The 15,018-nt window shown below is 43.0% G+C and overlaps 1 protein-coding gene across 1 annotated transcript; it reads right to left on the bottom strand.

Annotated features, from left to right (window-relative positions):
• Positions 1-606: 606 nt before the first annotated feature.
• Positions 607-14,247, bottom strand: lrguk (leucine-rich repeats and guanylate kinase domain containing). Its single transcript, XM_076722393.1, has 20 exons — positions 14,143-14,247; positions 13,464-13,565; positions 13,179-13,260; positions 12,958-13,058; positions 12,580-12,661; positions 12,258-12,382; positions 10,831-10,974; positions 10,296-10,376; positions 10,006-10,092; positions 9,696-9,802; positions 9,011-9,130; positions 8,412-8,508; positions 6,189-6,302; positions 5,302-5,503; positions 4,354-4,470; positions 4,083-4,237; positions 3,742-3,830; positions 3,337-3,405; positions 1,961-2,082; positions 607-1,706 (listed from the first exon to the last, which is right to left on the bottom strand). Exons 1-20 carry the CDS (start codon positions 14,146-14,148, stop codon positions 1,492-1,494), a joined length of 2,217 nt encoding a protein of 738 aa, XP_076578508.1. The 5' UTR covers positions 14,149-14,247; the 3' UTR covers positions 607-1,491.
• Positions 14,248-15,018: the final 771 nt, after the last annotated feature.

The raw sequence follows: 15,018 nt of genomic DNA, 5'->3' as shown, positions 1-15,018 counted from the left end.
GAGAGACATGAAGCAAAGTAACTCATCTTCTCATTTGTAACTCGTGCTATACCTCTCTGAACAGACTTAAAGGCCTTTGCTAACCTTCATCATGCACATCACTGTATCCAGTGCAACAGTATTGCAAATGAAGACAACACATTAGTCCAAGGTTTGATAGAGTAAGGGGTGCAGACTGTAGTGTAAGTAGGTTAGACCCCAGGGGCCCTAAAGACACTGTCTAGTTTCAAACTGCCAAAGAATTATGACAGGGCTGCAACATCTGCTGCCTGAGAGGAAGACAGACAATGATGGATGGCCAGGTGTGTTTTGTGTGTGTGTGTGTGCGTGCGTGCGTGTGTGTAGAAGTGCTGCATTCACACATACAGCCCAAGAACCAGAACATGCATACTGTATGTGCACACAAACAAGCACCTACAAGCAGGCTGGCTGCTAAATAAGCAATGAACACATCTAAGACAGATGACAATTCCAATTTACAATGAATCAAAAATGAACACTGCAGCACTCACAAACATACGGGTGCACCGGTACGCATGGCTGTGCGCAACACACACACACACACACACACGCACACGCACAAGCTGACAAAAACACACTAAGTTGTCTGTGATGGCTCACTGTTTAATACCTGTCAACAACTTCCATATGAATGTGTTTCCAGTTGAATAAATAATCCCATCAGAAGAGATAAAGATTAATGATGTATTTATCATCCAGTGACAAGAGCTCCACGCTGCACATAAAAGATCAGTATCTACATGTCAATGGCAAATCCTATTTGGTGAGATTACTGAACAGTAGGAAAAATAATGCCACTTCACTGTCAGGAAAATTAATGCAACATTCATAAAACATGTCGTGTACCACTTAATACTTTGTAGACAGGAACTTTTCCAAATGAAAGGAACAGTCCTCCTTTTAATCAGGAATCTGAACACATGAATATGGAAATACAAACACACGACTACGGTTATCATGAGGGAAAGACGTGCTTATCGATCTGTGTGAGCCTGAATCATCACGTGTGTCAACACTGTCTGCCTTTAGGACAGTCAGTCAGTCAATTCAAAGAGGAAGAAAACACAACCTCGCCTATAAATATGCTGCAGTCACCTTATATATGGTCATTAAAGGCATCACTTGTCATGGATATAGTATACAGGAAGTGCAAACGATCTGGACGTGTTAAGGCACGAGCAAGAGATCACAGGAAAAGGCAAGTGCTGACACTGAAATCTAACCAATCTAAGTGTTTGGCCTGGGTTCATCACATCAGTCTGTGGTAAGATAGCAAGATGTGCAGTTTTGTGGTTGACTGTTAACTTTTGCATTTACAGATGTTTGGATGTTCTTTTAATCTTAAGAGGCCAAGCACTACTCTTACCTGTTTACTGACTGACAGACTACATTGTATTTTCTCTTAATGTTAATACATTTTTTGAATATTTACAACTGTGTTTGATGTCAGATGATCTAAAACCTTAAAAGCTATCCCTCCCTGTCTGCATCTCCTTCCCCCCTCCCATCTGCGACTGAGCTGGGTCTGGGTGAGGGAGCTGGACTGGGCGCTGCAGGGGTCTTGCGCCCAGTGGGGATTGGCGGCAGGATGGCCTTGACGTTGGATCCAGGACGTCTATCGGTGGACGGAGACGCGGCCACAGCCAGCTGCTCTGTGCCTGGACGGGGGGATTCAGGAGTTTGGTCTGGTGCCATGTGGGATGAAATGGGAATATTTTACTTGATGCAATTACAGACATGGAAAGACGTCAACAAATCTATAGAACTTAATACCGTCAGCTTGATTATCTTACAATCCTTACAATACTGTAAGTGTACAACAAATCACTTGTTATACTATCTTTCCCCTGACTTGTGGCAGTAACATCTCTCCTCGTTTTGCTTCTATATTTAACAACATAGAAATGCCCTAAAAAGATTAAAAAACAGCAAAACTAACCTTTGAGTGTTTCCAAAGTGTGTCCCAGGACAGAGATATCCAGCGGCTCCACTAAGCCAGACAAGGCCCCGGCTGAACTGGGCATAGACAGCGCTGAACTGGCACGAGACTCGTCCGAGCTGCTGGTGAATGGAGGAAAACAGGGACGTAGGAAAAGACAAATCACAAGGGGGAAAAAGACGGACAAGTTTGTGCAGTGAAAGAAAACCAGGTTGTTAAAGGGACCAGTCACAAAGGTGAGAAAAACACACACAAAACAAAGAGTGATGTGAGGTTAGGAGAATGTGCTTTTGGAAGTTTTACCATCAAGCCGAGAGGGACCATCGGAGCAGTATGTCTGACCACACGCCACAATGTTGAGTTTGACTTTTGATACTCAATAAACAAACAGGTATGGATTTTTGTCAGACACACATGCAAGTACACAAGACTACACAAAGTAACTATCAGAGGAATACAAAAGGATCCTCTGTTACAGTATGAGAGACAGACACACGCGAGTAAAGACACATCCCTATTAAGAGCAGTGCAGACAGATGTCTGGAATCCTCTGCACAAATACTGAAGGGCTGAGTAATGCTAGCAGGACATACTGGGGGCATTTACTGCTCAGACCGCGTTGACAGAACTTGTAGATTTTGAACAAGTTTGGCCAAACTTGCTCACTGAGAACATCACACGGCAAATTAAATTTGACTGAACATGTACTGCATCTTGGCATGTATGTTTCTTTGGAGAAAAATACACAGAAAATAATTTGTACAGGTGAGAGAAAGCTGTGTGTGCCGTTTCACACACAGCACACACTCATAACCGCACACACTATGTCAATGTCAGACTCATTAAAGCCATATTTGCCTGTTTATACGAGTGTGTACACAAGGGAGTCGAAAAGCAGCAAAAGCTTTAAAATCACAATTTATGAGTGAGTGCGTTTGTGTGTAAGCAAGCGTGAGTGTGTGTGTGTGTGTGTGTGTGTGTGTGTGTGTGTGGGATGTGTGTTCACGTTCAGCCCCACATGGATTGCACCAGTAGAATGAGCTCTATAAAAGTGAACATATGTTGTGAAAACAAGCCAAGGGAGTAAAGAACAGTAGTACAAAAGCAGTTTCCTGCTCCTAAATCTTTAGCTGCGGTTTGTTTTTCTTATGAAACCACAGGACTTGGATTCACTCACCTCATCTTAAATCTAAATGCTGCCGTAATGAATTCAGACAGCACATACAGAGTGAAATCTTATACAGCTTTGAAGTATTTGTATAAATCTGCTATTCTTTCACAGCAACATCTGGCCTCAGTTTTGACTGCACCGGCAGAGTGTGGGCACCTGTAAGTGTAGTGTGTGCGTGTGCGTGTGTGTGTCTGTGCATTCTCACCTGCTGTCCTCACTGAAACGAGTGCCAGGATCATGATTCTGCAGTGAAGATGGTGCCGTTTGAGCCGACCTGAGGCAAACAAAAAATGGGACCAAATTCAATCGTTCTTCTTCATGATGACAAATCATAACGGAGAAGCAATTTCCATTTAATAACTGATGACGGGTATATTTTGGGAACAGTGAGAAGAGATTGCCACTAAACAAGGCCATCATATTAACAGACAGTTAGATTCAAATAATTTGGGCACCTGTCACTTCACCCTCAAGGTCAAACAAAAGCACAAAACAAACCATCAAAACGCAGTTTGGACAAGTGCACCAATTAAACCAAATTGGCCCCGCTGAGTGCCCGCTTGAAATTAAGCATTGGAGTGCAGTGGAGTGCGTGCTACTTATAATGAACCTTTTGAAGAGCTGGCTGTAGACCCCTGGACTCTTCCCCACTACTGCCTCTCTCACCAGCTGCTCGCGCCTCCTGACGGAAACTAGCTCCTGCAGAGGAGGGAGACGGAGAGAAGGAGTTCAGAGGAAGTGAGATGGGAGACAAAAAAAGGAAGCTGATGCAGAGGGTGATTAAAGTGTGTGTGGGGGGGGTGATGATGTATGGCCGTGAGGACGAGAAAGAAAGCCAGCGAAGATTGAGGATTATTTTTCCATAAATTTCATACAGTCTGGATGTCTATTTAACATCCACTTACAGGCTTCATTACCAATAAATTTTTCATCAGACATCTTGTAACTCACAGCGTGGCTCTTCTGAGGGCAGAGCACTGCCTGGATCTTGGTGAAATAGTTTCTGTAAGACGGATCCGACGGGTCAAGAGCTGCAGCGGAGTGTGACGTCAGCATGGCCGATCCTGACCTCGACGCGGGTGAAGGTGGCTTTTCCTCCGGCTGACCTGAGACAGAAGGAGACAGACGCTGTATATCAGCACTGCGTAACACGGTATCTGATGGCTAAATTGATGCAGCACATAATCATGACCTGAGCAAACAACACAACACAAATACACACCTGTGCAGGTGTTGTCAGGGGATGCTCTGCTGTTGTTTTCCCCTTTTTCCTGCTCATCTAGCAACAGGTACTCCTTCACTACTTGCCTCAGTGCCTGATAGGCTTCATCCCAGTCATCTACTCTCACATCCAAGTGCGCGCACACACACACACACACACACACACACACACACACACACACATACACACACACACACACACACACACACACAAACATCACCACACAAAAAAAAATCTGGTTGTGAACAGAGCCAATGCATCTCCCATCAAACAGCAATGAATCAAAGATATGGGGATGATGACCTTAGTGTAATGAGGTGCTAGCTAGCAGTGCATAAAAGTGATGAGGTTCCACACTCCCTGTATGTTGATCTCATTAAGAAAACAGCTAACATGTCTGAGTGCTTTCATGAGGGGATGATAAACACAGCTATTCCGTGGCTACGTGCCCTTAATACATGTGGTAATTGGATTGAAAGTGTAGTGTATGGATTTTAGCGGAGTGTGTTAATTTATCTAAGGCTATACCAGTGACATTACGCCAAGCCAGGGTAAGGCAGGGTATTTTTCGCTCTGTGAGGCACTACATTGACAAACTGCCTGTGAACAAAGCAATCACAGCCGAGACTTCCAAATTTCTCTCTTACTAACATCATATCCAAAGCAGGAAGAAAAACATGTCTCCCTGGGAATCGATTGTGTTGTCTTCGTTTAAAATAGATATTCGCTGAAATTAATTGAGAGTATTCATAATTAGACTTCGTACTGCAATTAAACTGTCATTAACTAATAGTAAAATGGATCCAGAGGCCACTGGGGGATATTAAATTGTCATTATTATAACAGTAACGCACACTTAAATCAACAAGTAGAGCATCAAACAACATGAATGAACACATGCCATATCATAATGAAGTTCTCCAATTACAAAGTGTTTCCACGCCGTACCACAGGGGATAACGTTATCGAAGAATCCCGGTCGCTGCCTGTTGGTGTTGGCATAGAGCTCCAAACGTGACACCGCCATGTCAATCTGTGCCTGGGTGTAGAGACCACGGTTTTTCAGGTGGCCCGTGTACTGCTCCACCTGGACGGGGATGAGCAGGATGTATCGAGGCTCAAAGTAGGTCTTCTTCAGACTGAGCGCGCCCTGTGAGGACGGGCGAGAAGTTCTGTTACAACGAGGCTCTGCTCTGAAATGTATTTTCAGCTGTTTGAACTGATTCACACTGTGCTGTAACAACTCTGGAGATGAAAACTGAAAACTCAAATCCACTGGCGACACACGCATGCAGGCAAAAGCAATTTTAGTATTCCAAACAGTGTGAGTACGATTCGGCAGTCCTATCCCGAATCACTGGAAATATTATTTATTAGCTTTCATTCCAATAATCTCTGTTGATACAGAGAAAGAAGCTCCACTCTCTGTGTCAGGGGTTTAAAACAAAACATCAGTGGTACCGTGAAGTACATTTTTGCATTACTTAAATATCACTGGAGCAGAACAAGACAAATAAGGTTTGCAGATGCTTTATATACTACTTTTACAACAAAAATGTATACTTGCTTGGTTTTCAAGATACTACTCGCCCCCCCCCCCCCATTTAGACATTATAAGCAGTATATAAACTTTTAATAAATTCTGTATAACACACTGTAATGTAGCTGTAAACAGATATATTATTACAACTACGTTTTACTATTATCTGTTCATACACCAGCATCCACTGATGGATTTGAACTCGTTGACAAATGCATAAATAAACACTTAAACCTCCTTTAATTACATATCAGCCCGCTGAACGTACTGTCAGACGAGACTTTTCCATACGCACCTCTAGCTCCATATGCAGGCAGCAGGCTAGTCCTTCTCTGGCTACATCCTCTACTGCGTCTCTGGTCAGGCCGTATCTGTGACCCCCGTACTGCATGGTCTGGATAAACTTTCCCTAAAGAGAAATTCCCAGTTATGAAGGGAAAGAATGACAGAACGTTTCTGTGCACCACTTTATTGCCCCTCTACCCATGAAGTTACCAGTTATGAGCAGCATTTATCTCCCAAAGTGGACTTATTACCTCCCATGCATACACAACCCTGACATGTCCTGTCAAGATTAACAACCTGAAGACATTTGCCCACCTGTGAACTGAACTTTTGACTGGGTGACCAGTGCAAAAAAACCCTCTCTTTGTTACTTCTCACACATGACCCCTGACCTTTTGTCTGCCGGCGTTTGGTGCAGTTTATTTTCAACTCTCAACAAGCTTTTGGCCAAATCCAATACAGTTCACGAAAGCAAGATGTTCTTTGGTTTGTGGTGGCAAAAAGGAATTCAGACATATAAATAAAACTGAAACAATTTGTCATGATCCCCGAGAAAAAGTTGTATAAACTTGTATGAATTCTATTACTACAATTGAGTAGCTGTTTGTGCAAATGTAATGAGAAAATGTTGTTTTGCATTGTGCATCTGAAGCTCATTTTGACTGTATTAATGCAGTCGGCTACATTTAAAATCACAGCAATTAGAGAGCACAGATTTCGTAACATCAAGGCCTGTCAATTAAAAGGCCACATTTGAAACCGGGAACAGTAAACAATATGCTAACAAGAAAATGGTAATCTAACACAGCTTTATTTTGCTAAATGTTTCCCGATTAAAAAAAGTCTCTGCCCTCTCTGCCTTTACAACTGCACACAGGATGGAAGACTGCGTTATTATAATAACAACGTAAAGAAAACTCATCAACCATGAGCCATTACATTTTAGATTTAGTTAGGTTTCACTGATAGCTCAGGGAAGATGTCTGTCCTGAAGTCAAACAGGATTTCTTTTCATGTCCCCTAACTTTCCTAAATAGGTCACTGACAAGCATCCAAACACTCAGCTATAAACATGATACTTGTGATTCCATATTATCAGACTTAGATGCTATTCAGACAAAATTGCACGGCAGGTGTTCCTTGTGTTTACAACACAGTAAGGAGTATAATAAGTACCAACGGCTGCTGATTACGGTTAATTTTGTTTAAGAACAGCCACAAGAAGTGGGCTCAAGAGGTTGTGATTGCATAGTTACTAAAAAGCACCTCTGAGGGAAAAGGGAGTGAAGAGGAAGAGGGCGGCTGACACATTAAAAGGGGAGAGCAAGAAAAGGAGGGCAGGACAGCGATAAACTAAGTTGCTGGCAACAGAAGAATAGAGGGTGGAGGAGAAGATTGGAAAAATCAAGTAGAACGAAGGATAGACAATAAAGTTAACCTGATCCACTTCCCCTGTAGGAGTAGACAAAAGGCATAAATTCCAGCATCAAAGCCCTCGCTGTGTAAATCACTGCACGACCCCGACCTCGATCCATCATCCTCCACCATTCTTACATAACAGGCAGCTTGACTCGAGGGACAAGATGGAAAACAAATGTGTCCGAGATCTCTGACCTCTGCACCCATTTTTACGACCCTAAGAAAACTCCACTCGTTTGACGATTTTGTTATCCTCAAAGCCTATACGCACACAGTTTGACCCTCTGAGAAAAGAGGTGCATTTAGTGTGATTTGTACCATTGTCTGCATACTCATAATTTCAAAACCCATTACCTCTCTGTGTCCTTGTCAGTTGTTTCATTAACCATGACTTGCGTGGAAGCATTGTAGGAGATGCTGTGATAAGTCATCCTTAAGTAAAATTGAATTAATACAGCCATTACAGCTTATCAAAAAAGCTCAATTCAACTAAATGTATCTTTGTTAAATAGCAGCCAGTAAAAGTAAAATCAATCCATCCAAGTAAAAGTAATTATCTCAGCTACTCAGCTCATTATTGCCAGTGAGCGAATTCAATCTGAAACTTGCTTAAGGAGTTATGTGAAACACGAACACTAACAAAGAGCCAATATACATTTAATTAACTCATAGCGAGTATTAACGTTTGCATGATTTATAACAGAGTGCACCCGAGTATTTTGAACGCAGAGCTCAAAATAACCTTGAAACATGTATTTTCCCTTCATGTAGTCACTCCAAGTGTCAGAAAAAGCTTAAGAGGAATCTAACGCACCATGTGAATCATGTCCTGAAAATCCTCCTCGCTGACAAAATGGTAATCGCTTCCATTTTCCTCTCCAAAGTAGGGCCCCCTTGTGGTGTGACAGGTTCTGTGGAAACACACACAACGCTTCCAGTCCAGTCGTATGAGTTCAGAGGTCTAACTGTGTGAAAAATCTCAGCCAGCAAGGCAACAACCAGCAAAGAGGACGAGTAGGAGGGCTATGAGCTGAGACAAGACCACCGGGTTTCTGAACCAAAACTTAAACGCCACATGTACATCGAAAGAGTTATTGGGTGGTATAATTATTCCTCCTCTCCAGGAAGACATCCCCTCATGCTGGGACTACACTTTAAGAAATGGGGGGTCAAAATCTGCATTCCTGAACTTTGAGGTTTAGCCAAAGCTAATATGAGGTCTCAGCAGTCCAGTCTGATGTTTGACAAACTGACAAATTGGGTCTCATCCAGAGTTTTCTAGCTGAGCTGCAGCAGCACTAGCTGTCCTGCTGGCTGCATGTCCATGCCAGGACATGACATCAGCAATAATTCTACATGAAACAATCTAGACAAAGACAGCCAACAATTATACAATGCACTTTTAGGACTGACCCATGGGCAAAGTACTCGTTGAACTCCTGACACAGTCTGTGGGCCAGCTCTCTCTTCCCGCAGCCTTGAGGACCAGTCAGAACCAGCATAGGATACGGCGAGTCTGCGCTGGGCAAAGTGCTGCTTGGAGTGGCACACACACAGGTTTCTAATAAACTTAAGCTTTACTCGTACATTCTCTCAAACCATAGATGAGCAACACTAAAGTTTATTAAACCACGAAGCCAGAGCACAAACTTCTCGAGTCATGAAAGCCACTCCTACAGTCAATATAAACGGGAGCCTTGTGGGCAATATGGATGTGCTCTTTCTAGGCAGCACAGAGGAGAGTGGTAAATTGACTGTAGCTGCAGCATTTTATTTGCTGATGATGGATGTTTTCAAAAAAGTGCTGACGCATGCACTCATTTTCTTCTTTTAGGGAGTAGATAATATGAGCCCTACAGAAACACTGCAGATAAAGTGCGGCTCATGTTTGACTTTCTTGATTTTGCAAGATTTTTATGATTATGACAAAACACATTTGATCATCAACTTTCACATTCAGAGCTTATTTCCTAAAGAGCACTTCAGTGTTTCCCATCACCTCTGTCAACATCATTATCAGACCACTGGCTGGTTTCCTCTTAAGCTTTGCCTTCGGGAACAAGGCACATATCACACAATGCAGTATATTTGTACTAACCTGTCATAGACCACCTGGGGCTGCATCAGCTGATACACCAGGTGGGTCATGTGATCCCGGGCTGCCACCACATCCAAAGGAGGGTCATACTTATTTACTGATGACACCTGGGATTTAAGGTTAGTAATCAAGTGTCACAAAAAGTGAGCTATCCCACATGCATGGAAAACAGTAACAGCTTATTTAGGTTAGTGGCACTCATTCCTGCTTTGTGACAGTGTAGAACCCTGATTAAACATGGAGGGCAGCCGTGTTGAGACACCATGTTTGTGCTGTTAAACTGCAACACTCCTCTGGTTTGTATTCCTACCTTTTCTTCAGCAGTGACCTTCTCTTGGTCTAGCACAGTCAGATGTTGAAGGAGGAAGATGACCGCCAGTCTGTAATCAGGTTGCTCCTGCCAATTTACATTCACACGGCATATATTACAAAAACATAAAGAGGAATCTAGACTTAAAGCTTTTCTGTTGTCAAACTGAATGCAGTGAACAGAGATGCCTGGGTAAAGACACCATCAAGATGCAGGAAAGTGGGCCTGTCATACACAGGAAATAGATGTTCTCATAGTCATATGCTATGGTCAGTAAATGATTGGATTACCTGCAAAGGGTTTTCCAGCAGGTTGAGGTCCCTCAGCAGGAAAAGATCATGAATGTGTTTGCACTCCTTTATTTCACTAACCTGAAACAAAAAACACAGATTGATGCAGTAGAGTGCCACGTAATAGTTTATTTGTAGTCATCAAAATAAGAAACTTGTTGAGCATGGAAGGTCATTCTCAACCGACTAGTCTGTCAAACTAGAATTTAACTGTTGTATTGGAGGGTACTCGTACTGGAGTCTGCTCACCATTTTGGGGACATTTCAGAATCTATTAAAACTCTGGGCTGTATTTGTGATAGTATAATTTAAATTTTATAATTTAAAGAGAATTTCCAGCACCGCAGGTCAATGTCTGTGCGGTACATGGATTTTTTTATTCTGAGGTTATGCTTTTAAGAAAAGCTGTGGTGCAAATTTACATTTGTTTTTGAATTTTAATCTCATAAAGAGCTTGGATCCCATGTAAGAATTAGGTTGACATAATATTTGGGCTGTTAACCAATTCTTTGTGAAGGTCCTCTCAGACTAATACCAGGTTTTTCTCTAGATTGATGGAGCCCAGGAGGTGGAGATTCTGGAGACCAGACAGACTGTTGATGCCGTTCAGAGACAAGTCGAGAACCTGCAGATTCTTCAGATTCTCCAACCCTTCAATCCTCTCCAGCTGGTTCCCCCTCTGGACGCAGACAGGAAAGAGGACACATTTTAAGAGGCAAGTACGTGATATTCATGAATATGCATGCATGCATAAGTGGTTTCCAACCCACAGTTCTACTTCATATACAGTCAATAATTCCCACTGTTAAATATTAAGGACACGCCATGGTCGCTCTGCAGGGTGTGTGAACCTTCTTTCCCCTCAGTGCTGAGTTGAGTGGCAGGCCTGCCTCTCTCTGCTAAATCCTGACAGGTGAGGACTGACAGCCAAACAGCTGGTGAGGTGCTAGCGCAGCACGCTAACCAACGAAAGAACCAGACCTGGGCATTCCTCCCTTGTCAGGGTCCCCAGCCTGCTTCTCACTCCATTCCACCAACTAAAGTTGTTATCTAGCCGTCTGGCCACACCTCACCCTGCTCTTGCCAAGCATGTTGCCTGGCAGAGGGCTGCTGTCAGCGGGGGTGGGTGACTGCGCTGGTCCCCTGAAGCTCTAGGTCGGTGCTGTGATGGGCTGCGAAACAGGCTGGCTGACAGGGCTGTGCTGTTTAGGGAGGCAGCATGTGAGGAAGAGGGTCAGGGATGGGATTAGATGGATGCTGGATGGACAAGGTGTGTATGTGTGTGTGTGCGTATGTGCTGAACTTGGTCCAGGCTCACTCAAACACCAGCAGCTGGTCCCAAAGCAAAGCTACAGACAGGGGCAGACAGAGCCAGACCGATGGCTGCTGACAATGAGGAAACACTGATAAAGGACAGAACATGCATGTGCGCACACATACACACACACACACAAGTAGAAAGAGAGAGAGAGAGAGAGAGAGAGAGAGAGAGAGAGAGAGAGAGAGAGAGAAAAGGCCTGCTGTTGGACCATATGGTGATTCTCGAACAGGGGGCCAAGGTTTTAGTGAATGTAAAAATGGGGCCAAAAACAGAGACATAAAGAGAAAGACAGAGGGGAGAGGACAGAAAGACAAACGGAAATAGGTGAAATTTAGCATATGTGAGGTAAAAGACATGCAATAAGAGGGATCACTACTACTGTGTGTGTGTGTGTGTGTGAGAGAGAGAGAGGGTGTGTGAGAGAGGGTGTGTGGGTGTAGATACTAGACAACACATGGAGGGAAACAACCTCCTGTGAAGCAATGCCATACATGTAAATGGAAGTTCTGCCAAGCAACGGCAAAGAAAGACAAATGAGACGTCTGCTTGCAAGTATGAGCTTGAACGTTTGAATGTTCGTGTGTGCGTGTGTATGTGCACTCTGTGTGTCATATTTCTGACTGTAATAGAGTAAGACCTACGAGGCAGAGGTGTGTGAGAGGCAGACCGTCCAGGCCGCTGATCCTCGAGACCTTGTTGTGTGCCAGGCTGAGATGGGTGAGCTTGCAACATTGCTCAAGACCGCTGATCTCACTGAAACTGTTGTCTGAGAGCGGGCGTGTTAAGAATAACACACAAGGGGAAAAGACTGTCGAACATCAGGGTTTTTTAAGTGTATTTCCGTAGACATTATCATGCATAGGTACAGACAGAAGCTATCGGGGATTTGAAAAAAGACAAAGACAAAGAAAGCGCATATGTGAGTTCACACGGATGAATGGAAATGTCTAACCACAAGGATACAGGCCAGATCCAGTTTACTAAGCGATGAATAGGCTGACAAGTCCTTCATTTCTGTCATACAGTTATGGGAGAAATTGACTTCCTGAAACAAAAAAAAAAAAAAAAAAAAGGCAGCACATTATTAACCAATGTCATGAAAGCCTTCAGTACATCTCACTGAAGAAATTCTTCGCCTAAATCCATAGAGTATGGGAAAGAATTTTCAGTTTGCTTAAGTTCACTGTCATTCAAGGGCAGTTAATGCCTTGTAAGCATATTCAAAGTGACTACAGATGGGCTATGGAAATCCAGACCTATCTTCAGGGAATAACAGGAGAGAGGAGCCCAAGCCAACAATCAAATGTGGTCTTATCCTGTCAGTTCAAGGTCCTACATTACCTTTAGATTCTTGGGTGGCTGGAATCCAAAGAAGTTGGAGATTTCGTTGTGAGAAGCGTCGAGGATGACGAGGTACGGCATGCAGCTCACACAGGATAAATCTGGCAGTTGAGAAAAAGTTAGAAAAATACATTAAGAAAAATGGACTACTCAACTGTGAATAATTTAAGTCTTGATTACATCTTCATGGTCACTGAATTCATCTAATAATAAACTGTCACCTTTGATTTTGTTGTGTGGCAGTTCCAGCTTTTGAAGATGGACATAACTGCATAAAACAGAGATGTCACTGAGATTGTGGCTCTGGAGTAGAGAAAAATACAAACTGGGTTAAACTTAGTCTGCCTCAAAATTAAACGACCAAGAGATCTGTCACCACAACAACAGCACGACACAGTGTTGAGGTAAACTGATTTGCCAGGGAAGGCTGCATCTTGACAAATCTGACAGGCAACATAGTTGAAAGCCATTTAATGTCACTTATGAATGATGTCTGCGTGTCTTACAGGCAGAGACAGGTGGTGGTACAAGTGTTGCAGCCCAGTGCCAAAGCGTCCAAGGTTGGACACACAGCTGGACACCATCTCAGCAGTCAAAACTCCATCCTTCTGGAAACATACACAGGATACACTTAAGTATTTCAATACAGTAGTGACGCTTGCATGTGCAGCCGTGAACTATAGGGAACCCTGCACTCACAGTACATGCACAGAATTTGAAGACCATTAAAAGCATCACTTACTGCTCACAGCTTCCTGCCCCGCAAAGCACACGTGCACATATTCATGCAGTACACACACACACACACACACACACACACTTGCTTACAAATGATGCACACCACTCTAATTGCGCTTAACGCCGCTACCGCAAATTGAAAATTAATCAACCATTTGACCTTGCTGTGTTGTTTTACTTTCCCAGACCTCTTGTGCAAGGTTACCTGCTTTACCTGTTGCACAACGGAACAAATGTGGAGGTTTATTCAAACTGCTCCATTAATATGCAGTCACTCTGCGTTTTTTATTTACACTGATTCCACTTTGGTACAATTACAGCTTAACTTTTTGGACATGCTCAATACGGTAGAATGAAAGAAACGGAAACAAAAAAAACTTAACTTCTAATAAGTATGAAGACACATTACATGCGGTTTGTTACCAGCTAAGGTATCCAGCTCCTTACCTCCATCTTTGTTTTCTTCTAGCTCAACGCAGCTGGGAGCCTCAGCAGAGGGAGCGTCATTGAGGGACCCTGGGGGGCAGCAGCCAGAGTGACGCTGAGGAAAACTGTTCACTATTTGTTCCCTTCATTATTAATAATATAAAACTTGGCGACGAGCGACTACAGACTGACTTATAAACAGACGAGTAGCGACTTTTTTTTTTTTCTTAAAGGTCTAATTTTCCGTCTTCTAGCTAGCTAGTAAGTTAGCTTTTTAACAAGAGGCGTACGCCGTCGTCGCTAGGTAACGCTAAGACAAGTGAGCGGTGAAAGGAATTGTGGGTGATGTAGTTGCCTGTTCCCAATAGCGACAGTGGCTCACAGCGAGCAGGTGTTAAAAAGACAGGGAAAAACGCAGAACTCTGGAAAGTGAGAGGAAAACAAATCCAGAAACTAACATAGCTGTGAGTGCTGTCAACAGCCTTTACTTAGGTGACTGAGACAATTAAAAGAGAAATGAAAATAATCCACAGATTGCACATTAGGAGCGCACTTTACACCATTTTTGACATACATGCCCAAAGGCAACATAACGCACAAAAACTAAGTGCGTGATAACGACGAAAGTTTACCAGGACTAAAAAAATGTTTAAATATAATTGGAATATTTGACCTATTTATGATTTCTACTGTAGATTTATCTCTCAGTTTAAAAAAAAATAAATGTCACCATTTAGCAATAAAATGATTAATAAGCATTACTGACACATTCAGAGATTTAGTTTTTTAAAGACCCGTCAATCAGCATGTGACTACTAAGGTTTCCAGCCGTGCATTTTAAATTTCTGTTGCTGGGTCGTGCTTTTGTTCAGTACTCCATTGACAGTAGACACAATT

Source organism: Chaetodon auriga, chromosome 22, assembly GCF_051107435.1.
Source record: "Chaetodon auriga isolate fChaAug3 chromosome 22, fChaAug3.hap1, whole genome shotgun sequence".
Lineage (NCBI taxonomy): Eukaryota > Metazoa > Chordata > Actinopteri > Chaetodontiformes > Chaetodontidae > Chaetodon > Chaetodon auriga.
Note: the sequence above shows the minus strand (reverse complement) of the source record. Positions and strands in the feature narration are given on the sequence as shown.